This window comes from Quercus lobata, chromosome 11 (genome assembly GCF_001633185.2).
Source record: "Quercus lobata isolate SW786 chromosome 11, ValleyOak3.0 Primary Assembly, whole genome shotgun sequence".
Classification (NCBI taxonomy): Eukaryota; Viridiplantae; Streptophyta; class Magnoliopsida; order Fagales; family Fagaceae; genus Quercus; species Quercus lobata.
In genome coordinates, this window is record NC_044914.1 from 6263968 (window position 1) to 6289329 (window position 25362).

General features: G+C 34.5%; 1 protein-coding gene across 5 annotated transcripts; it reads right to left on the reverse strand.

Annotated features, from left to right (window-relative positions):
- Positions 1–1483: 1483 nt before the first annotated feature.
- Positions 1484–24597, reverse strand: LOC115969302 (cyclic nucleotide-gated ion channel 1-like). 5 transcript variants are annotated; one of them, XM_031088922.1, is made up of 8 exons: positions 24382–24597; positions 23899–24027; positions 22703–23129; positions 20432–20644; positions 18152–18429; positions 16844–16955; positions 3690–3941; positions 1484–2194 (listed from the first exon to the last, which is right to left on the reverse strand). In XM_031088922.1, exons 2-8 carry the CDS (start codon positions 23934–23936, stop codon positions 1688–1690), a joined length of 1827 nt encoding a protein of 608 aa, XP_030944782.1. In that variant the 5' UTR covers positions 23937–24027; positions 24382–24597; the 3' UTR covers positions 1484–1687. The 5 variants fall into 5 exon arrangements, with proteins under 5 accessions (XP_030944782.1, XP_030944783.1, XP_030944784.1 ...); XM_031088923.1 differs by lacking the exons at positions 23899–24027; positions 24382–24597 and having other exon boundaries at positions 1484–2119; positions 22703–23476; XM_031088924.1 differs by lacking the exons at positions 23899–24027; positions 24382–24597 and having other exon boundaries at positions 16922–16955; positions 22703–23474.
- Positions 24598–25362: the final 765 nt, after the last annotated feature.

Genomic DNA, 25362 nt, shown 5'->3' on the forward strand with positions numbered 1-25362 from the left:
AACCTGACTAAAAATAAATCCTTGTGTTTGCTTCTTTTGGGGGAAAGAAAAGAAAGATTAAGTATATTTTACCATTTGTTAACTAAAACAATGACCTTGGGATGTATGGTAGTGTAAAAAATTAAAAAGACCCGTCTTCCTAACTTCCCAACAAAATAATATTGAACAATATATAAAAGGGTAAAGTCCAGTAACCTCCTGAAGTTTGGGGAAATGCCAAACACACCCAAAAGTTTTTAAAAATGACCAATTTGCTACTTAAACACAAACAATGTGTACTGCCATTTGTTCACTATCTCCAAACGATTTTTATCCATGTTCTCTATTTGATCACTTTTTTCTTTGCGCCATAACATAAATGCTTCTCTTTGAAGCTCAAACTAGTCCAAAAGAAAAGATATACACAAACCATGTATTTTGATAAAGATTACCACAAAAAAAAAAATCACTAAACCAGTATCCATTTTTCAAATCAAAACCATACATTCTCATTTGGAAAAATAAAAATTTACATTACATTCCAAAAACAAAAATCCTTACTACATCAAACCAAAATCAACCCAATTAGATCCAGTATTACACAAAGCAATCAAACATAGATCAACTCAACCAATCAACCATCCAACATCTCACCTCAAACAGATTCGTTTACATCACACCTCAAACTGATCCAAAAAAAAAAAAAAAATTCAAAACAAAACCCAGACCTATCGGTGAGCATCATGTGACCCAGCAACCGCCGTCCACCACCCATCACTACCCACCCATTGTTTTCAAACCCAAACTGTTCCCACCATCAAACATCACATGATTCACACCTCAAACCCAAACAAAACCAAAAAATTAAAATTTTAAAATAAATTTTAAAATTTAAAAAAAAAAAATACTCATACCCACTCCACCAGACTGACCTTGCAACCACAATCCCCACTCATCATGACCCAACAATTGCCATCTACAACTCATCATGATTCGTGACCCAACCACAAAGCTTTTAACGACAATGCTTAGTGTGAGATTTTTGAGTAAACTGGCTCTGAAACCATTCCGGTAGAGGAGTTGTTAGTCCTAAGTCTAAAATTTGAGCTTTAACCTTGAGAGAGAGAGAGAGAGAGAGAGAGAGAGAGAGAGAGAGAGAGAGAGAGAGAGAGAGAGAGAGAGAGAGAGAGAGAGAGAGAGGCATGAAAGAGAGATTTTTAGGAGTGATTCATGACGAAGAGAGAGAAGAAAATTTGTTTTGATATGTATTGCTCAAACTCCGTTACATGCGGTCTGTTTTCAAGGAGGAAATTAGTCATTTTTAACAACTTTTGGATGTGATTAGTATTTCCCAAACCTCTGGAGAGGTTAATGTAATTTCGCCTATATAAAAATATAAAATTTCCAATTTCAATTGGTTAGATGTTGACTTTTGTCTTGTACCATTGGATTATTAGGTCAATTCCCGTCTAGATTCTCATAAAATAAAATAAAAAAAAGGTATTGAGAATGTGAGACATAGCGGTGATTACATGTCATGTCAAAATACAAACATATTACCCCAAACAATTTATTATTTCAGACATTAGTCTTTCCCTAATTCTACCATTAACATTGAGAATCCAAACAAGTAGCAACTCTAATCACTAGAAAACTAAACTTAATACAAAAGACATCAAAACAAACTATTGCTTTTGCAATAACAATGTCATGCCCTGCTTGACTGAATTTGTCCTGAAGTACCAATGGCATCACCCATCTTGGATCTACGCACACGCCATGCTCGTTGTATAATAGAAGCTGCCTCGAATTGTAATGGCTCTGAGTCTCGCGATAACATGTAAGACCATATCTTCGTCAAGTCGTCTGCCATTAGAGCAAAGGCTTCCACTTTTGTGTGGGTTTTCAGCGTTTTTGATGAAATGGGGAGTTTGGATAGGTTATTCCTGGAGGTGGAGGTAGATTTCCGAAGCCATTCTAGAAGTTCTCCTCCAAAGAACTGACCTTCTACAAGACGCTCAGCATGTGTGGGCAAAACTCCTCTACCATTATTACCGGTTGTATAGGTCCATGCAATGCCGTTTGTAATGAAGAATATTGCAAAAATTGGGTCTCCCTCCCGAATAACATAGCTGTGCTCCTGGTAGAAGACTGGTGTGAGAGTGTGGCACATCTTAAGCAACATTTGTTCATCCATACCCCGAAGCACTTCTACCTAATTTAAGTAGATCTTAAACAATCAAGATGAATGTATACTACATATTTTCATTAAAAAAAAAAAAAACTAGAGGGATTGACTATATAAAGTGTAAGTTGCAATGGCAGTCATGGGTTTAGAAAAAGATTTAGTCCCAAGTGTCACTTTATACTTCACGATTAGAAATATAAAGAAAGTTCACCTACCAAACTTGTTGAGAAAAACCAAATCATTAAGTGAGTAATTATACAATACTCCAATAACATAACAAATGTGTAGTCATTCCTCTTACATAATAATAAGTCTCACTAATTTAATTTATGGTAGTACCCTATAAGAGAAGGGAGTACACATTTAAGACAGAGTAGTCTATAATTTTCCATTTGTAAAGAAAATGAATAAACCCAATCAACAAAGGCATATCTGTGTAATCAGCAAAATCAAATGGAAAAAAAAGGCGATGGCTATAAGTCTATAACCATATTTAGTCAATAATTGTATGGAATCTATTTGGCAAAGCCATGTGTATAAACAAATTAAGTATTTATTTGGGAATAGTTTATTCAATTTTTTGTTGGAAATATTTTACTGAAAGTGTGCTACATTGAATTTGTGCCATGGTCATGGCATTAAGTGCAAAGAACAAACTGGGGTTTGTTAATGGCAATGTTCCCAAACCTACAACTTCTTCCCCAGCTAGCCGAATTGGCATCAGCTGCAATGACATAGTCAAATCAAGGTTCTCTCTCCTAAGATATCATCTGGCGTTGTTTATTGTGATCTAGCCTATGAGATCTGAACAAAACTCCATGAAGTTTCTTTTTTTTGGGCATACGTTACTATTTGTAGTCTTGTTCAAACTACGTATGTTACTACAATATGTTACTAAGCTAATAGAACTATAGGACGAGCTCTCTGCTTTACACGCAATCCTGGACCGTTTATGCGGAGCATTTAAAGGATCTCAAATTCTCAATCAATATCAACACTACCAGCACATCATGAAGTTTCTCATGGTGCTCAACGACTCCTATGGCTTAAAAAGAGGTTAAACTTTACCCATCCGACAAGAAAAATGTCAGCACAACATCTCACATGTCGTTCCACTTTCTAAATCAGTAGCTTTGGCCTCTATAACTATAAGACACCCTTCCCAACAGAATAAAAATCCTCCACTCGCAAGAAAGAAAGACCCAAATGCAATCCTTGTGGATGTGAAGGACGCACCATGGAACAGTGCTACAAACTTCATGGTTACCCTTCTTACTCTCAGAATGCTAAGACCAAATCTAGATCAAATTTACAATACAGGAGCTAGAAACTTTTTTGAACTATCGTACATAATAAAGGCACGGGAGATGCTTGTCTGATCATCATAAAAACATTAATAAATAAATTCTATTCTCCCCCTTTTTTCTTTTTTAATTTTGAAAAAAAAAAAAATTTGTATTACCATTTCTCATGTGTGAGGAAAACAGTTCTAAAGCAAATGTATATAGGTAAAGAAACTCACATTTTCTAGTAGCTTTAAGCAGATATGCTGCTTTACATTATTTTGAAGTTCCCCAGGAAGATTCAGAAGAAGGTTCTCCACGTAAACATCTTCGTCTTCTTTGAATTTCTGAATCATGTTGTCCATAATCGGGCCTCTCAAATCACTAGGAAGATCGTGTTTGGAACTCCACAATTCTATTTTTTCTTTCTGTTTTTTTCGTTTTTCTGATTTCATCTTCATGCGTAACTCTTCTGATCTTGTAATTGCCAACTGAAGAAAAATAGATATAGACGCAGTTAAGAGGAATAATATTCAAATGAAGATGAAAGTAATAGAGAAGAAGAAAATTGAGAAATATAATCAGTATTTCTTATTCACAAGCTCTGTACAAAGATTGATATATATACATGTATATGTTGCTAATCAGCCTTAATTTACATTCTGTTGCAACTGTACATAACAAAAATATAGAAAATTAACCAACTGACAATTTTAGTGCCATCCAATGCTGTCTTAGTTTTCTATGGCAAAACTTGACTGGTAAGTGGTAACATATATAAGTGAGACACTTCGACCCTGTGTGACCCAATGATTATTTAAGTTTCATCTTATGGCTCACTGTTTTGAAATTATTGACCTATTGTGTCCACAGCTGGGTCTAGCACGACATGTTGTTTAGTATTTTGCTTAATATCCCCCCTCAAACTAATGGTAACGAAGTCTACAACTGTAAGCTGTTGTGCCCTACAGCATTTAGTTAATACTCAATACAATCCAGGTGCTAGGTTCATTTGTAACAGTTCGTAGTAGTGTGTTTGTATGAAAAAGCAGTTAGTGGTAAGAAATGATAGAGATTAGGATGGTGAAAAGGGCAGTAGCATATCAGTTAGCTAGAGATAGTTGTTATTGATTAACCAATCAAATTACAGCTATTTGTAACTAACCAGCCAGCCAATGACATTTAGCCTTTACTAACAATAAATAAGCAGATTTTAATCATAGAAATAGATACTTATCCGAGACTCAAATGGCAAGAGTGTGTCTCTTGAAGAGCCTGTTTTCCCAGCCAACTCTAATTTACTCTAAGCAAATTAGCATTGTCCTTACACTCCAATTTTCAGCCAATCCTCCATCCTTTTGGTATCAGAGCTAAATGTTATTCTCCAATTTCAAGCCCATTAAACCCCTTCAAGAATCAATCTTGATTTTCTTTCCTAGCCTTGGACATTATTGCAGCCTATAACCAAGCCTCAAATCTGAGAGTACCTAAGAGTATATTTTCTAAGTGGTTACTGCAATATGGCACCAGCAGACAGATTCTGGAAGTTCAAGAAAGGTTTTGTAGCAATAGAACGAGAAGTGGAAGTACTAGCCTAGCTACAGCAGCCACAAGTTCATGTGGTTGAGTTGAGCCTCAGACTTTAGTGATAGGGATTTGTGGATTTGTTAAGGAAACAACTTGCTGCTTTGATCAAGGAAATAAGGAGAAGCCAACTAGCCAATCAAAAGAGTGATGGAGATCAATCAAACGATGCTCATGCATCAACAGCAACTTTGACAATCATTTTTGGCAATAACAGAGGAAGGCAAGCATCAGTGCAGCAGCCAAGACAGGCCCCTGTGCACATGCCACATGCCTTCCAAGAGAAGAGCCAAAATGGGAGCTGAATATCAAGATTGACCTACTAGAATTTCAAGGAAGCTTGAATATTGAGGAGTTTATGGACTAGTTGATTGAACCACATTGATAGAATCTTTGAGCATTCTAAAGTCCAAGATTCCAAGAAGGTGAAGCTAGTCTCTATTAAACTGAGAGGAAGGGCCTTTGCCTGGTGGGAACAACTGCAAGTAAAATTAATTACAAGAGGGAAGAGAAAAACTCAAGACTAGTCCAAGATGAAACAGAAAATGAGGAATTATTTTTTCTTTTCAACAATTGTAGACATTGTACCAACAGCTGCATAATTTGAAGCAGCATTATAGTTTTAATGAGTACATTGATTCATTTCATCAATTGGCGGCTTGAGCGGATCTCAATGAGAGTGAAAAATTGATGGTGGGCAAGTTATTAAGTGGCCTCAAACCAATATTTCAAGATGCGTTAGGGCCTGCACTCTATGTGGCCAGTTTCTAAGGCATACAACAGGGCCTTGTTGATTGAAAGGCAACATGCAAGAAGTGAGTTCTTGCTTTCACAGCCCTTTGGAGGTCAAAGAAATACCATAACCAGCAGTCAAGAAAGGCCTGTGATTGCACAGCCTTTCAGGTTTGCCAATGCAGGCATGATTTCAAACTCTGGAGCATCCAAACCACTAGCAAAACAGTCTCAGCACTTAAAATTTAAGAGTTAATAAAGTGGAGAAGCAGGTCATAAGGCCACTGACTGCAAGAGAACTGGAGAAGCAATCCAAAACAAAGTCAAAGGCCTTGATAATTGAGGCAATGGAGGGAAAAGAAGATGGAGATTATGCCGTGTATGATCTCTTCCCTGAATTGACTTAGAACAAGCGCAGGGGCTTACACTGGTCATGAAATAGACCTTGCTTTCATCCAAGAAAGAAGACCAAGAAGGTTGGCGTAGGAGTAATATTTTTTATACTACCTATTGCATTAGTGGAAGAGTATTAAACATGGTGATTGATGGAGGCAGCTGTAAGAATGTTGTATCACAAGAGGCTGTGGACAAATTAGGCCTTGAAACTAGAGAGCATCCATAACCCTACAATTTCACCTGGCTAAAGAGAGGAAAGGAAATGAAGTGAAGGTGACCAAGAGATGCATGGTTTTCCTTCTCAATCAGAAAGAAGTTTGAGGAAGCAGTCTTGTATGATGATGTCAAGATGGATGCATGTCACCTGTTTAGTGTTTACCAATAGCTTGTACAATAAAGGCGGCATTTCTCCCAACTGCCCAAGAAGGGTACATGGAGAATGTTCCCTATCCCTAGGCTTGTTGACATGTTAGATTGTTTAGCAGATGCTAAGGTCTTTTCCAAGATAAACCTTAGGAGTGGAGATCACCAAATAAGATAAGGCCTGAACATGAATGGAAAAATGCACTTAAGATTCATAATGGGTTTTTTGAATGGCTTGTAATGCCTTTCTGCTTAACCAATGCCCTTGTCACTTTCACGAGGCTTATGAACCAAATGCTGCAGACCTTGCTTGGTGAGTGTGTTGTAGTTTATTTTTGATGATCATCTAGTATACAGTTAGTGTTTGGAATATCATGTGAAGCACCTGCAATCAGTGTTGATCTTTTAAGAATGAATGAGTATTATGCCAACAGAAGTTTACTTTTGTTGTCAAGAAGGTAAGCTTCCTATTTTATATGGTATCTGATCAGGGCATTTAAATGGAAGAAGGAAAGGTCAAAGCTATCCGATACTAGCTTGTTCCTAAGTCTGTAGCTGAAGCGAAAAACTTCTATGGGTTAAACAATTTCTATAGAAGGTTCATCAAGAACTTCCAATACTATTGCAGCACCACTCACGGATTGACTGAAGTTGTTTGCCTTTGAGTGGAATGAAGCCACACAACAAAGTTTTGATGCTTTACAGCGTGCCTTGTCTGTTTTTCCTTTTCTGCAAGTACCTGACTTTCAGAAAGTGGTTGAGCTGGACTGTGATGCCTCTAGTGTGGGCAATGGTTGTGAACTCAGCCATAAAGGTAAGCCAATTGTCTTGTTAAATGTAGCAAAGATGAAGTACTACACATATGACCAGGAATTTTATGCTATTGTTAAATCAGCCTAGTATTGGAGCTATTACTTGGCATACAAAGAGTCCATCCTCAATACATACCATGAAGCCCTCAAAAACCTCAGCAACAAGGCCAATCTCAATAAAAGACATGGCAAATGGTCACCTATCTATAACAATTCAACTTCAAACTTAGGGCACAAGAATTGAACATTGAACAATGTTATATAAGGTTTGAGCAGGAAGTCCTCTTCGCTGCTGTAGTTGAGGGATTTTATAAGTTTAAAGAGCACTACAAATATGACGAGAAGCAGAATCAGATCATGCAGATCTTGAAACAAGGTAATAAAATTGCGGTCCCTGATACACTCTTGAAAATAAATCAGAGTTTAATGGATTGCTGCTATGTGTGCCTAAGTGCTCTCTAAGGCATAAGATCCTCCTTGAATTGCATACTCAATGCCATTTTGGAAGAGAGAACACCCTACATCTCCTACAACAGAAATTATATAAACCTGGGATGCTCAAAGATGTTGGCAGGTTGGTGCAAAGGTGCCTTACTTGCCAGCAAGGGAAGGACACCACTACCCAGTATACCCTTCAAGAGGGATAAGACAAGGTGACCCGCTGTCCCCATATCTGTTTATCTTATGTATGGAGCTTCTTGGGCAGCTCATTCAAGAAAAATGCAGATTGAAGCTATGGCAGCCAATTAAGGCTTCCCGGAGTGGACTGGCTTTTTCTCATCTGCTTTTTGCAGATGACTTGGTGTTTTTTGCTAGGGCAGATTATATAAATTGTGGTGCTATTAGGGATGTTATTGATGAATTTTGTAGTGTTTTGGGGCAATCTATAAGTGAGTCTAAGTCAAAAGTGTACTTCTCTCCTAATGTGGATAGGGATACCCAAGAGTCGCTTTGTGACATCCTAGGCTTCACTTCCACTCCTAACCTTGGTAAGTACTTGGGGTTCCTTATAAAACACTCAAGAACCTCTGCACTGGACTTCAATTTCATTTTGGATAAAGTTAAGCAAAAGTTAGCAGGGTGGAAGGCTAACATGCTGTCCTTGGCTGGTCGATCGGTTCTTATTCAAGCTTCTTCAGCCACTATACCTTCTTATGTCATGCAAGGTGTGTATCTTCCTCAGAAAATTCTGGATGGTATTGACCGGGTCAACCAGAATTTTTTATGGGGATCCTCTGATGCAGCTAAGAAAATCCATTGGGTTGGATGGCACAAGGTGGCCAAACCGAAGGAGGAAGGAGGTTTGGGGCTGCAAGCAGCCAAAGGCAGAAATGTTGCCCTGCTTGCTAAACTCAATTGGAGATTTCACATGGAGAGGGGCAAACCGTGGGCTGAAGTGCTTAGAATGAAGTATTGCAACCAAAGGAGAGTAAACACCATCAGTGCTAATAGACTGCCATGTTCACAAACTTGGAGAGCAATGAAAAAAGGCATGGAGGTTTTTACTAAAGGCAGTAGATGGGCAATAGGAAGAGATAGCACACTGAACCTTTGGCAAAGTTACCGGACAGAGAAGGGCCCTCTTCGGCACCTCATTCAAGGTCCACTACCTAGGGGAGCTAAAGTATTAGAAGTTAAGTATATTATAAAGGACACAGGGTGGGATTGGGATCAAATCCTTTTTGACCTCCCATCAGGCACCAAGATGATGATCCAAGCCATGCCATTATCCTTGACAGGTAGAGGTGGGGACAAGCTTACATGGGCAGGGAATCCTAGAGGCATTTTCGACCTTAAAAGTGCTTACAGCCTTGCCATGGAGGCTGTACCAGTACCTCCTTTTTCTGCTAGTTGGATTTGGAAAGCTAAAACTTTGCCTTGTATTAAGACCTTTCTTTGGATGTGCTCACACAGTAGTATTGGAGTGAAAAGTTGCTTGGGGCAAAGGGGAGTGGTAAATGATGAGTTGTGTCCTGTTTGTCAAAGGGAACCGGAGTCAATTCTTCATGCACTCAGAGATTGCCCCTCTGTCAAATCTGTTTGGCGCTACCTGGGAATTCAAGCTACAAACCGCGAATTTTGGAATGCAAACCTGCAGGAGTGGCTGAATGCAAATGGAAGGATGTTTAAGAGTCTCATTGTTGGAAAGCCTCCTTGGAGTATGATCTTTCCTTTTGCGGTTTGGAATGTTTGGAAAAGTAGAAACAACTTTGTGTTTAAAAGGAAGACCCAAAACCCAGGGCTGGCTGCTGAGATAATCAGGCAAACTGAAGAATTTTTGTATTGTGTATACTCTCCTAGAAGTCCAATCCGTAAATTTATCAAGAGAATTCGTTGGGAAAGACCACCTGAGGGATGGGCAAAGTTGAACACTGATGGAGCTCTCTGTACTCACTCAGTTTCAGCGTATTGGTGCAACAAACAGCTTTATGGCTGAGTTATGGGGGCTAAGAGATGGTTTAATTCTCTGCTGCAACTTACATCTACCTTCTTTGATTGTAGAGCTTGATGCTAAAGCAATTGTGGATGCTTTGCTTAAGTTAAATTATGAGAACAAAGTCATATCTCCTATATCGGACGACTGTAGGCAGTTGTTGACTCAATTCCACCGGATTCAGTTTAAGCATTGCTATGCGAAGCTAACCGGTGTGTGGATGTGCTTTCTAGGAGGGGTGCTGAGCAAGACATTGATTTTCTTTCTTTTCTTAGTCCGCCTGAGGACATTCTAAATGTGTTTATGGATGATTTTTCTGGCATGCACTTTAATAGGCAGTGCCCTGATCCTGTTGTAATGTTTTAGTTTTCGTAATGAATCGTCTGTTTACCAAAAAAGAATTCCATCATAATAGGTAGCCATATCACATGTACTTGTTATGGCCACCAGATAGTGAGGTGAGAGAATGGATCATTGTTTCCTCACCATGTGAGTCCTATGTTTCTTGTTGGAAAAAATATATAACACGATGAAGGATTAAAAAAAATTAAAGGGCAACAAAACAGGCTTAGAGGCATGGAAAATCATTTATCTTTAAACAATATTTGCCCCCACAAAGATACTATAGGGTTACTACAAACTTGTTCCCAAGAAACAACTAAGCCCAAAATTCTTCAAGTAGTATTCTTAAGAGAATTCTTATGAATTTCTATAGGAAGGTGAAGAGAGTTCATTGAGAGAATGAATATGACTTACTGTTTATAACCAAAGGGTTGTGTCCCTTCAAAAGAGACCTTTGGAGAATTGCATCAGTTTAATTTAATGTTTACAAGGCATTGCAAGTTACTCAGAATAGTTACCAAGAATTCTGAAAAAATTGTTCTTATTTGATTTTTGACTGGTCAAATAGGAATCGAAAAAACTAGACTAGCTATAAATCTTCCACCATCGATTTGAACTGTCAAAATCCTTAAACATGATCTTTCACTTAACATCTTATTTCAAATAATATACTCTCCATTTATTCAAACATTATATATTACAACCTACCTTGTATATACCTATATATACAACATTTCTTACTCTCTACCTTGGTGATGTTTGACTATGTCATAAGATTGAAGAACAACACATATTGCTTTGGCATGTTGCCTATGGCTATGAGTTATTCATCCTCAAAGGACATAGCTGGGCTAACCATCGCACCAAGTTTAATGGCATTGGAGCTAATGGAAGACGATATGGTAAAGCATATTGGTTTTGTGATTACTTCTATATATGTCGAATCAGGGAGTTTGGACATGAATACATTACTGCAAAGTTACAGTCGAGTATAATTTTGAGTTGGTTAAGCTCATAAGGGACTATAAGATGGTAATTCCAATTGATCAAATAGGCCTGAAGTTTAATACACCATCTTTTGTGGTTTCGTTTAGTGGTTACAAATGCTGGTTTTGATGGAACTTGATTGTAGTGATTATACGTGTAGAACAAGTCAATAGAAGCAGATGAAAGACATGATTTGGACTGCGCGCTCATCATGGGCAAATGGGAGAATGTGTCCTTAGCTAGTTGCCAGACCCTTTATTTATTTATTTATTTTTTTTTCTTGGGCTTCCATTCTTATTTTCCCTGCTATCCTAAATTGTCTAATCCTCTAACCCTCTCTCATATCGTGGTCTCCAGTAGGGGTGGCAAAATAAGCCCAAACCCATTTGTCCACTCAAACTCACATACTCTAATTAAACTCAAACTCACTCAATTATTAGTTGGGTTAAATGGGCATCAACCCAATTAGACGCAGTAATTATTGGGTTTCAACTGAAAACCTGTTTAACCCAAAAACAATTTACTCAAATTCAACCCAACCCAAAAAAAAAAAAAAAAAAACAGTCCACAATGAACAACCCAACAGTCTCACAATCAACATCTGAAATCATTACCATACTGACACTTACACAACACTTAAAAAAAAAAAAAAAACAGTCCACAATGAACAACCCAACAGTCTCACAATCAACATCTGAAATCATTACCATACTGACACTTACACAACACTTAAATCGCTCTATAAAGTTAAAAAAGTTCATAACTAACATGAAAGAGAACCTCTTGAAATTCAGTTAAAAGGTTTTTTGTTTTCTCATCTCTCTAAGATTTTTTTTTCCCCCTCACTTTCTCTCCCTCCAAACAAGTTTCGAAAGCTTTTTTTCTTAAATTTTTTTTTTATTTTACTCTTTTCGCTTGCGAGAAATGGAGATGGCTATGGAAGATTCGCACTGCTCGCACGATATTCTCCTTCTCTCCATGGCTTGCGCGGCGGTGATTGTCAATGGACGGAGCCCTCTGTTTCCGACGAATCCTATACAGAGTACACAACGAATAAGTTAAAGCTGCTTAGGGTTTGTTAAACACTGTGGTTTTTTTTTTTTTTTTTTTTACTACTTTGAAAGTCTGTTTTTCTTTTGGTTTTGTGTGTTTCTCTGTTTTGGACCTGAAATTCGTGGAATTGGGTTTGGTGGGATTTTTTTTTTTAAATTACAATTATATTAGTCCACAACAAATTAAAAATAAAATATATCACAATAGCTGTGGTATGAACGTCAAAAGAAAATTAAATTTATTAATAAAATATTAAACTGGACTGAGCACAGTTAAAAACAAAGACTCATGAAAATACAGTACACACCATAATTTCAAAATAATTTTATAATATTTAGAAAATTATTATTAGTTCTTATTTGAAATTACTACTAACGTCACTTTTTTATCTACCGTTAACAACTTGTTACATAATTTTTTTTTGGTCATTTTTGAAAATTTTAGAGTATTTTGATCATTTTTACTTTAGTGGCATTTTTGTAATTTTGATAATTGGATAATTGGGTGGGTTGGGTTGGATTTGGGTTAAAAGCAATTTAGTTAAATGAGTTTTATATACTCAATCCAATTATGTCCACCCCAAACCCACCCATTTGACACCCCTAGTCTCCAGACAAAGATCCGAGCTCCTTTCACCAATTGCCATCGCAATTGGTCGAAGATTGCCAAGTTAGGATTCGAATCCACCATTGGACTCCACTTTTACGATGCCCAAGTGACAACAGTTGCAAATTGCTGTTAACATTACTGTTGCCGTTTGTAGCCATGATCAAAATGGGACAAAAAATTAGGGTTTTTAAATGTGGAATTAGTTCATCAACTAGGATTAAGGGGGCAAAAGGTGAATAGGTAATAAATTTAGTTTCAAAAAATTGGGATAGTTTAGGGGGAAAAAAAATTATTCGATGGTTTTAAAAACTGGAACGATTAAAGAATCGAAAAAGGGACTGATCCTCGGTTTTTTCTCAATTTTACCAAACTGGTTCTAGGTTTGGTTCCCATCCAACCAATTGAACCGAACAATCCGGTCCAATTTTTTCCTTATAGAAGCTTGTTGTATAACCTAGATTAATTATTTATAGAAGTTTGCTGTAGAAACTATTGTTAAAATATTAATATACAGAAGATTATAACATCTATTGTTAGATAAATTAATTATAGAAGCGTGTTATAAAACCTATTATTAGAATAATTAATAGAGCCAAAAGTCCTAATCTAATCCATGTTAACCCTATTTGAAATTAATTAATCACCCTAATTTTTTCATGCAACCCATGTAAAAAAAACACTAGAGTCAAGTTTGGTACACTGAATGAGGATTACAACTGAAATTGTAATCTTTATTACGGGAATAAAATTGTCGTAATGAAATAACTAAACATATTTATAAGTTTGGTTGTGAGTAGTAATATTATAATAACAATTAAGATATATTTTAGAAAATATCTTATTCATACTGTATGGAACATGAATACCGGCCCAGCTTGAGCTCACAGCCCACTCCCTAGATGGGCTTGACCCATCCTTACACCGAGTCGAGCTAAACCACCAAATTGAGCATTCGGACTACTTATCTCCCATCATGTCGAGAATAAGAGATAATGCCTTAGGGGAATTCATCTGCCAAGTATTAACCGGGGTGCAAGTTTCAAGGAAGTCATATTAGTAGTATGAAGTGGGTCCCCTCTGGTTAGGAATATAGCATAGAGGGGCCCACTGACTTGGGAAATACCCCCCTCATCATGACGACCCCACTAAGGAAAGGTTATAAATAGGGGAACAGAGACTTGAAATAGGGGTTGGAGGAATTGGGGGAGTGAAACACGAGAGTAGTGATAAAAGATTCAACTCAAGAAGGGGAGAATCTTGCTCAGGTTCTAAGGCAGAAGCTCTGTTGTATAACGTTCATCTCGGTTAAAAACAACGGAGTTTGGTGTAAGAGTGACTTTAATTCCCTCAGATATTTAAGAAACACTTCTTGTACCTCCCATTGTGGGATAAGCCTAACCCAGAATACAAGTAAATTGGGGTTCAGGGCCCAAAAGCCTTAGCTCACTAGAACCTGACCACCACACATATAATTATATTTCCTAAAAAATAATTTAGAGAGAGAGAGAGAGAGAGAGAGAGAGAGAGATTCGTCATTTTTATATATTTTTTATTTTCATAATTGTTATGTTCATATAAAAAGTTTGTCTATTCGGAAATATATTAATTTTAGAAATTATTACGAGGTCAATGGGTGATAAAAAAAAAATTACACTTACTAAGGAATAATTATTACAACACTTCTAGAGATGAATGATTATTCTTCATTTTAAAGAATATCTATTCATAAGAAATGTCTATTCTCTGTAATAAAAATATAACCAAACTGCCAAATAACTAAATCATAACTATTATATTATAGATACAGTGCCTATTACAGTCTACCCAACATACCCTAGATAATAATATTTCAATAGATTTCAATATATTAGACACACACACTCACACACACACACACACACACACACATATATATATATATATGATTTGATTCATCTATGTATGATTACTATATTTAGTATTTGGCACCTCACTTTAATCAAGCTAGCGCCTTTTTGTTGCCTCACACCTCGGGAGATACATGGCCTTGGCGTCCTAAGGTCTCCTTTCATCTTGTCCAAAAGGTTGCCTAAGCATCTTATTCTAGACAAAAAAGTGTGTTGCGACAGAGTGGCCTCTCTCATAGGCAGGCATCTTATGGAGAGAAACCCTAAGTTCCCTATCACTCTCAATGGTGTTGTTTCTCTGTTCTAGGGTTCCATTAAGCAGTAGCTATGGGACATGGCATGTAAATGACAGTAAGCATTTATATTATTGTATACGAGGACTGACAACCAAAAGAGCTTGTGAAATTCATTAGTGAGGCTTGGTAGACGTGGAATTGAGTTGAGTTTCTTACTCTTCTGTTACGTGATGGTTCCTCATTGGGTATTGAATAAATAGCAAATCAAGATTCAAAACCCAACTTAATTTGACGGAAAATCATGTAAATGTTTGTTTCCTTTAGTTCCTCAAAAATTTCTACAATTCATATTGTACAAAAGAAAGCAAATTGCTTGAATTTGGCTGGTATTTGTAGCTTGTGATAGCCTTAAGGGACTACGGTGGTGACGATAGAGGTGCTAGTTCATAGGGCTTGACAAAATTCAAGCCAATGTAGACATTTGTTGTGTGTGGCTTGACCAAAAGTCGATGACTTTGTCTACTTGTATTGGAAAACCAGGTCCCAATGGGCTTTAGGCCCTAGCCGACCTATACCATTATATATCAAGTTAGTGAGTTAGCCGCATAGGAGAATTGCTACAAGCTCTAGTGTTCTTTGTGAGAGAGAATTAAGGGTGTATTTAGGATTTGGGTATTGTGAGTGTATTTTTGTGTTATTTTATTGTGGACATAGGCATACTACCGAACAGAAGCCAAGATTTCGACTTAGGGGGCGGCAAGATCAAAAGAAGAAATTGAAAGTAAAATGAATATGAAAAATATTAATTGATATTAATAACAAACTAAATAAACAAATATATAGTAATATAATTTTCATACATAAACTAAAATAAATGTACAATTTTTTTTTTTGCATAATTTGAATTCAATTTAAACTCATATTATGATAAGGCTTCTCCATAATCTCAATCAATTATAAATATATATTTAATATAAAATAAAGAAAACAAAAGTAATCAATTCATAATTAATAACAATAAACTAAGGATTACCTTTTCTATTAAAAAAGGAGATTACTCTAAATACATCATCTTTGGACATACAATTTGATTACTTAAAATAAATTAACAAATTAAGTCAATATGAAGTGTTAAGAATATTTGCAAAATTTGTATATTTTGACTCACTTTCTTGAATACTTTAAAAAATGATGTAAATTTCAACCTTTCTTAATTCTTTTTGGCTAGAGACAATTTTTTTTAGTTGTTAAACTTTGGGTAGCAAAAACTATGAAACTATTTTTTTTTTTTTTTAAAGTATGAAGATGGAAGAAAAACTTTAGTGGGAGTCTATGAATCTATGTTTAGTGTCTTATATAGTACAAGGACATAATAGTATGATTTTATTTCTTAAGTTTTCTTATTCAACAAAAAAATATGATTATTATAAAGTGGGATCCATTATTTTCATAGTTGTCAGGGGAATAGTGAAACTGACTTGTGACAAGTAGATACATTTTTTTTAGTAATGCTGTGGACTTAACAGTTTCATAATAATTTCACAATATAACCTAGATAATAAGCTACCATTTATCTTCATCTAGGCTTATCATTGATGTTACTTCTTTATCTGCTATTAAGAATTTGTCATTTAAATTTTATTGTAAAATTGTTGGCAAAATATTGTAGCTATAACTTTTTATTTTTTTACTAAGTAAATATATCACATTTAGTCGAAACTTTTGGTCTGAAATTCAAAAAAATTGTATGTGCAGAAGTTTGTCCGTGGAAGACTAATCTGCAGAAATTTTTGGGAAGCTCAAGGGGGGCAATTGACCCTCTTGCCAGTTGCCCATGGCTTTGCCAGCCGAACTACATAAATTTTATGTCTAATTTTCTTCTCTCTTTCTTTAATTTTGAATAAACAATTTATTTTTCACAACAGAGAGAAAGAATAAAATTGGCCATTGGGTACTAACCTGCAAATTTCCCAAAAAATATAAAAACAGGAACAAGCGCATGACAGAAATATAAACCGAAAAGAAGTTATCCCATACATATGCACTTGTCTTGAGGTTTTGACCAAGCAAACTGCAAAAATGGCACAATTATAATATATGAGATGCTGATCTTAACAATCTTAAAAATCGTAATCGCCAGGCATAAAGTATGAATCTACACAATTTTAGGGGAAATGGGTAAGTTAATTGAATATGTGTAGATGTATATAATAGGAATAGGGATTTGAACATAAATATCTCTGTTAATATCTCTAAGAGGTGAACATTTATACTTAGGATTTTTAGAAAAGAAAATGGAATCAAGATCATAGATTTATGGCCTTTGAAACATATAAACCTCTTACACAAAAGCGTGTGGTAGTTAATTAAGGTCAACTACCCCAAATTTTAGTCCATGAGCAATTCTAGCTCTTGAAGTTTGGAGTGTTTGCTTTTAGTTCCTTAGATAAGGATACCAATCTAAAAATTGGCACATCATCACACCATGACACACATTAGGAGTTAAACGCAATCACGTTAAGTTTATTTGGGGCCAAAAGTAATCACTTTAAATATAAAGGACTAAAATAACTCTTAAACTAAAGTTTAAAGACCAACAATATACTTTGGCTTATGTAAATTTAAAAGAACGTAACCAAGATCACACACCCCAAAAAGAAGGGGGGTTAAGACGTAGTGTGTGTGTTTTTTTTCAAAGTAGGGAGAAGAGGTATTTTACACCCTCTAAATTTGGATTTATTTCTAAATTGATTCTTTAACTTTCAAAATTTGCAACTTACACCCTAGACTAACAGATGTTAACGGTATGACACATTGAGTTTGTTATAATACTCAAGAGCGTACAGGGTGGCGCTAGGTAGTGTCTAGGGGTTCAAATGAACCCCCTGTGCTAGCCCAAAAAACACTTATAGTTAATTTTTAATTTTTTTATTTGACCTTCTAAAATAAAAATTTGAACACTGAAATTAATTTATTTTTTTTAACAACATTTTGGTCTTTTTAAACACAAGAAAAAAATCCCAACAATAAACTAATTTGATCTAAAATCTATGAATAAAAATAATAAGCCCAACAACAAAAGTAAAAATTTGTTCATCTTAAACCTCAGAAAAAGCCCATTTAGATCTTAATAAATTTGAATAAATTAATAAATAAAAGTTTATCATATTTAGGTTTCACTTGAAATTCACTTAACAACAACAATTAATATATTTATTGTATTTAGAATAGCTTAATATGAAACAACAGTGTAATTTGTAAGCAAACCTCAGATTTTGCATGCCCCACCAGAAACCGTAAAATATTTTTCCTAGAACCTGTCTGGACTCCACCACACCAGATTGAAGGGCTTCTAAATATATTCCAAAATTAAATTGCGTATCTGGTGTACTTATGTCGCAGAAATCATTAGAAAATGAGAAATTTCCTCTACTGTTGTCACAGTTAAAATATGTTTGAACACATCCACTCTGAATTTCACATGATGAATGCCAACAATCCATCATTCGTTGAAAAGAGAAAAAATACCAAAAGGCTCCCAATACCTAAAAGACCAGCATGTCATTAAAATCAGTATATTCAGCAAATATTATAAATTTATGACCAAACAACAATAATAACAAGAGAAAAAGACAATTATGTGGATATAAAACTTTTAATTTATTTGAAAATTGATTAAATTCACTTTTCTTAATTGCTTAAAATTTTGATAGAATCACAAAAATTTATTTGGATATGTGATCCTAAATTTTTGAACGCTGTCTTCAAGGTCTTGAACCACCACTTATAGCTGAGGATACCAAGCATTAGATCAGAGGGTTTGCATCAGGGGCGGCGCTATTCTATATTCAGGGGTTCAAATGAAACCCATGACTTCCAAAAAAAAATTTATATATATAAATTTTTTTTTTGTTAGTTTAATACTTTAATTTATTTTTAAAAATATTTTTGCACACTCTGACTTAAATTTTGCACACCCTTATTACAAGTATTTCTAACTCTTAAGAGTGAAGAGTCAGTGTTTGTGAATTGTAAGTATCACTCTTTTTTATAAATTTATATCATGTGTGTGAGTGTGTCTAATATTAATAGTGTGTATTACTTTTTGTTATAATGCTATTTGTGTGAATTATGATGTGTGTGGACATTTGTGTGTACAATATCGCCATAAGTTGAAACTCTCTCAAAAAAAATTATATATATATATATATTTATATAAATTTATATAATTTAATAATTAGGAAATAGAGATGATTTGTTACATAAGTGTGTATTGTTATCATGTTATAATAACTTTTTTTTATAAAGTTAGTAAAATTTAAAAAAAAATTGTAAAGTTAGTGATTATCCAAGCATTTGGCTGGTTAAGTAGACGCAAAGTATATAAGTTTATATATAAATAAGTGTGGTTGTGTGCCTCAATAATTAATACAAAGCTAATGAGTTTAGTTTAGTCATTTAGTTTAAAATATTTTATAAAAACAATAACAAATAGATAATAACAACGGCATAAAAATAAAAATGTTAGATAGACTTAACAAAATAAAATAGTCATAGCCTCATAGTCATAGCTACCCACATTGGGCATAAATACTCATAATGAACTATCATATAACAATTTAAAATTTGAAAACTTGTAGAAGAAAATTATAAAACTTCATGTATTAATTTTATTTTGTCGATAATTCGATATATTCAAGTTCTTTTTTATTAAAATTTTTTAATGAACCCCCCTAAACAAAATTCCTAGAGCCGCCACTGGTTTGCATTACAACTTTACAAGCTAATAAGAGATTTTCTCATCTAATGTGATGTGGGAGATCAGGTCTGGTACTCTTTTATAGATGGGTAGTGAAGTTTTGCAAAAAGGTTTGGATCACATTGGGCAAATACAACTCTAGCAAATCCAATTAATATATACCTATTAGTCTCTACCTATTCATTATATAAAATAAAATAAAATAGCCTCTACCTATTAAAAAAACAACTTATTAGGCTTTAGTTATTGAAGAGTGAGAATTCATGGGGCATTTGAATTAGAGATTTAATCCACGTAATTGTAAAAGCTAATAAGATAATACAAGATAGAATTTCTACTCTAGCCTAATCTAAATGTATATGTGTGTAAAGTTCTCTCCTAGAGATTTGAACCTCGGTCCTTGCCCTCCACACCCCCACAAACTAATTTACAATATTTTTACAAACTGCTGATGTGACTTTAGTATTTTTCAAATAATTATTGGTAAACATAAATGTGATGTTAGTGATAAACCTATATTAAAACTAATAAGAATATGCAACATCAATAGTTTGTAAAAATGTTGTAAAATAATTTGTGACTGTAGCATTATTCATAAGATAAAGCATTCATCATTTATAATTTTTATTGTACTTATGCGTTATAAAATTATCATTTTCCAATAAAGTTTCAATTAAAATCTTTATATATATATATATATATATATATATATCAAAAGAACCAGCAAAACATTGATAATACTTGTCAATATTTAAATTTATATGAAATCAGTATGTAATCAAACTTACGTGACCAGCAAGGAGATACAGAAAGAAATTTAACGCAGCTTTAAACCATATGTTTTCTTCAAATTTCTCGTCGCTTCTTATAAGTTCCTTCCAGGATCGGAATATTTGGAGAATTCTTGGCACATATTGGAAGATAACAGCACAGTTCAACATTACAATATTATATGAAGAGGTCATCCGTCTCATTTCTGAAATAATACTTGAAATTGCCACCTGAAAAGGTGACAACGAGTTTAGTATTTTTAGGGTCGATGAATAAAATCTAATTATGTAAGACAATGTTGATTCAAAGAAAATAATAATTATGAGTTTGAAATTGCCTAAATTTTTTCTTGGCTAAATTTTTTTTTTTTTCCATCACTAAAATTTGGGTGAATTTCATTTTCCATCCTTACACTTTTTAAAGAGTCCTTTTTAATCGTTTAAGGGCGAAAACGTTACTGCTTCAACTTTAATGCCTCTCAAATGGGAATACTAATCCTTTGTATTATATTTTGTGTAACATTTTATATTTCACTAATCACAACTTGTAATGTATTGATTTTTTTTTTTTTTTAACTTCAGTTATTTTATAAAAAAAGTAAAATCAATACATAACAAGTTATGATTGGTGAAACATAGAGTGATACACAACAAGTGGTTCAGAGGATATGTATTCCTCAAATGGTCTCCACCTCCATTGGATTCTACTTTCAAACTCAATGTGCTATCTCTCACACAATTGGCATAGGTTTGCTAATCCAAAACCACAAAGGAGAAGTGATGGCAGCTTCCTGTGACCGAATAAATAAAGCATAAAATGCTTTGTGGACTGCTGTTGATGTTATGAGGAAGGCTCTACTTTTCTTAACATTATTGCAGAAAGTACATTTGGTGAACTTCTAGATCTTCTCAATTCTAACAGAGTTTTCACTCTTAAGGTTGCATGGATACTTGAAGACATTAATTTAATTTGTGAAGGTTTTCATTCAGTCTCTTTTGTTAGTGTGCCATTGAAATATATGTAATAAAGCTGCTCTAGCTCTTGCTAGTGTTGCCAAAGAGAAAGAGGAGGCTTATTTTTTTGGTTTGAAGAATGCCCCTCTTTTCTCTTTGCAATTGTACACAGTAATGAAAAAAGGGAGAAAATAGAAATGAAAAAAAATAACTGTTTTCAATATTTTATAGATGAAAAAAGATCTCTTTTAAAAGTTTAGGAATTGAAAGTGCAACATTTTCAATATTTGAAAATGTAGTTGAAAAGATCACTTTTGACTTAATAATCTATTTGAAAATTTGTGGCATTAAAGGAAAATGTTTACCTTGTGAAAAAAAAAAAAATCCAATTCATAAAAAAAAAAAAAAACAAAAAAAACAAAAACAAAAACAAAACAAAATCAAATGTTCTGTTATGAATGGGAAGAGATTGAGATAATGAAGACAATTACTTTGCATTTGAGTTATGTCCAGAGATAAACTATAGCATGTTGGATGAGACTTTTGCCAAGAATTATAGAAAAGTTTAGAATATATATATATATATATATATGCTAAAGTCAGTTAAAATCTTTTGTACTTGAAAAATGAGCTATTATATCAATTTCATATGGAGAAAAGTGCTGATAATAGGAATCATTTGAATGCTTTGGATCATCTGACTACTCCCTTGTTGGCATGGAGATGAAAAAAGCTTGAACAAAGTTTAACTACAAAATTAGTTATAGTCTAAAGCTATAACCTTTACTCAATATTTTTTTATTAGAAGTGAATTTTGACAAATTCATCATTGAATTACATTTTCTCTTTATATCTTCCATACTTGCAAAATTTCTAGAAAATTAAAAATTAATAACTATGTCATCAATAAATTGTTTAAATTGCAAGTTTTTGTAGTTTAAAATTAAGCGTAAAATATAAACTTATAAATAATATCCGATTGATGTAAAATTTTGCATGAGTTAAAAGCATAAAGAACATACAATTCAACAGTTAGATTTTCAAAATATATAGTAATATTTATTTTATTGAGTAAAAGTTACAGTTTTAGGTTACAACCAATTTTGTAGTTAAACTTTGTCCAACAAGTTTTGGAGTATCAAGCTTTGTTACTTTTAACCTTGCTCCTCCATCAAATGATTCATATCATATCCTAGTGACTACACTATTTGTTGGAAAAGTGACAATCGAGGCAGCTAGAAGAGAAGCAAAAATGTTCAAGATGCTACCAAATAACAATAAGACGTGTGATCACAGGATTTCTCTATAAGATGTGTGAAGGAGAGTCTCACTTACCTGTGGTATTGGAAGAATAACTAGAATGTCGAATACGAAGTATGACTTCAAGTACCTTCTAGCTATTGCCATAGCATTTGTATTCAACACATTTTTTCCAACTTTGCGAAGGTTCTCATCTACAAAACCAGTACGAAATTGCAACATAATATGCATAAGGTAAATGATATCATTGATCGATCGCAAAACAATAGTCGTGATCAACAACTTCTTGTCCAAGTCAATGCAGTATTTTTTGATGTTGATCATGGGAAGGTAACAGAACAAGGGATCCACTGATACTGCAATAACGCACGACAATACAAATATTACATTCCACCTTCGAAGGAACTTCCCTTGCGGGTCAAAAATTGTCTTTGTCGTCATTATTTTTGCCGATGAATCACCTTCACCTTCCTTGAGAGGTTGCCTCTCAATATCCTTATTCCTGAACATAAATACAGGAGTAGAACACCAGATATACGCTAATGACAATAAGGTTACAAAAGCAACACAGGACAGAAGTTTGTTTTCCATTTATTATTATTATTATTATTATTATTATTATTTATTTAATTGTTTTCTTTGTGGCCTTCAGTGGAATTCCAATAATGAGTCTGAAATGAGAAATGAGAAGGTAGTGACCATTTAATATATCTCAATTGTACCTTAGTATACCCATATTTAAGTTTTCAACCAAGAATTTTTTTTTTTTTTCAAGATAAAAATTTTATTCTAGTCTAATTTAAGGATTTGTTTGAAATCCGCTTATTTTGTTGAAATTGAAAACTTTTTATTGAAAATACTGTAAATAAAAATCAAAATTAGCTAAAATAATAAAGTGAAATTCATAAATAATACAAAAAAGTGCAGTAAATCTTATAAATAGGAACAAAAATAAATTCAATAGTAAAATAAACTGACTTTTTAAATTTTTGCCAAACACTCACTAAGTATGTAGATATTTGAATTCCGGTACTTACCCTCCACATCCTACTTACAGCTTGTAGATGAAAATTTTAAAACTTTACGCGACAATCCAAATTATCTCTCAAATTTTAGTGTAATTTGAAATTTAATAAAAATATTATCATTAGCGGAGGAAAAAAAGGATTAGTTAATATGGTTAATTAATTTGAAAGTGTTGATGCAAAAGAATTCAAAGGATTCAACTTAGCAGAGGAAAACAAAGTTGTCAAAGAGAAAAAGAAACTAACCTTGCACCATTCCCTCGCCGACGTGAAAGATAACTCATAACTAAAGCTTACCAATGAAACAATGTCCAAAATAAAGAATCAACCTTTATAGGTCCGTTCACTTTACAGGTAAAACCTGAATTTTGATCCCTGGATAAATGGAAATTATTAAAATTAATACTGATTTTCACTTAAATCAAATGCAAACTCCCAAGATCTTTATATATTTTTAGCTTTTAAAAAAATACTTTTTTTTCCATTGTTTTTCCTAGGTAGAAGCACAAAAGATTTTCATACAGGCCGGTATTTGTCGCACCGGAGCTCAGACCGGTACAGATAATACGGGTTTAAATACCAGTCATACCGGCGAAAAGCAAACAAAGAAAAAAAAATAAACAAACCCAGAATATAAAAAAGAGAGAAGAAATTGAAAAAACAAAACAACCAAGAATATAAAAAAGAGAGAGGAAACTATGGAGAAATTAAAAAGAGAGAGAGGATCACCGTGACTCCGTGAAAATGAAAAGATTAGCCGGCGTAGGGAGCCCCGCGTATAGAGACCGGCGTGTGGAGGCCGGCGTAAGAAGGCCAGCGTGTGGAGGCTGGTGCAGGAAGGCCAACGTGTGGAGGCGGCATGTGGAGGCGTGGAGCGGTGAGAGAAGGGGGCGGCTGAACTGAAGAAAAGAAAAGGGAAAAATAAAAGAAGGGAGGGGTATTTCCGTATTTATCTCATGTTTTAGGGTTTTAAAAAATTAAATAGCAAAAACAAAAAAGCCCCCACGCCCAGGTTCGAAGCAAGATCAGCTAGCCAAACCGCAAAGTAGCATACCACTAAGCCAATCAAAAGAGTGATGGAGATCAATCAAACGATGCTAATGCAGATATCAACAGCAACTTTGACAATCATTTTGGCAATAACAGATGAAGGCAAGCATCAGTGCAGCAGCCTAGACAGGCCCCTGTGCACTGTAGGGAATTTAACCAAAATCCCAACCTGTGAGAAACAAAACAAATAGAGAAAACACACGCCAAAGAAAACAATCACACGCACAAGACAATATTTACGTGGTTCGGCAATTTGCCTACGTCCACGGAGTTGCAGGGATTTCACTATTAGCAGGGAAAATACAATAGTGCATAAGAACACTCTCAAGAAACCCAATTCCCAATTACACCCTAACTCTCTCACTTGGCTGCACTTGCTAGGTTATTGGGAATTATTACTATTGCTCACGATTTGCACTATATCTCAAACCTAATATATATATTTATATATATATGTCAAAGTCGGCTGTTACTAGGAATTATATTCCTAGTTGAATTCGGTCAACTTGGGCTTGTAGCAATTCAAGCCACACAAGCCCACTTCAACAAATCTCCACCTTAGCTTGAATTGATCAAGCTACACTAGCAAACTCCTCCATCGCCTCCACCTTAGCCCTTAAGGGCTCACAAGCTGCAAACATCAACCACAATCCTCCATAA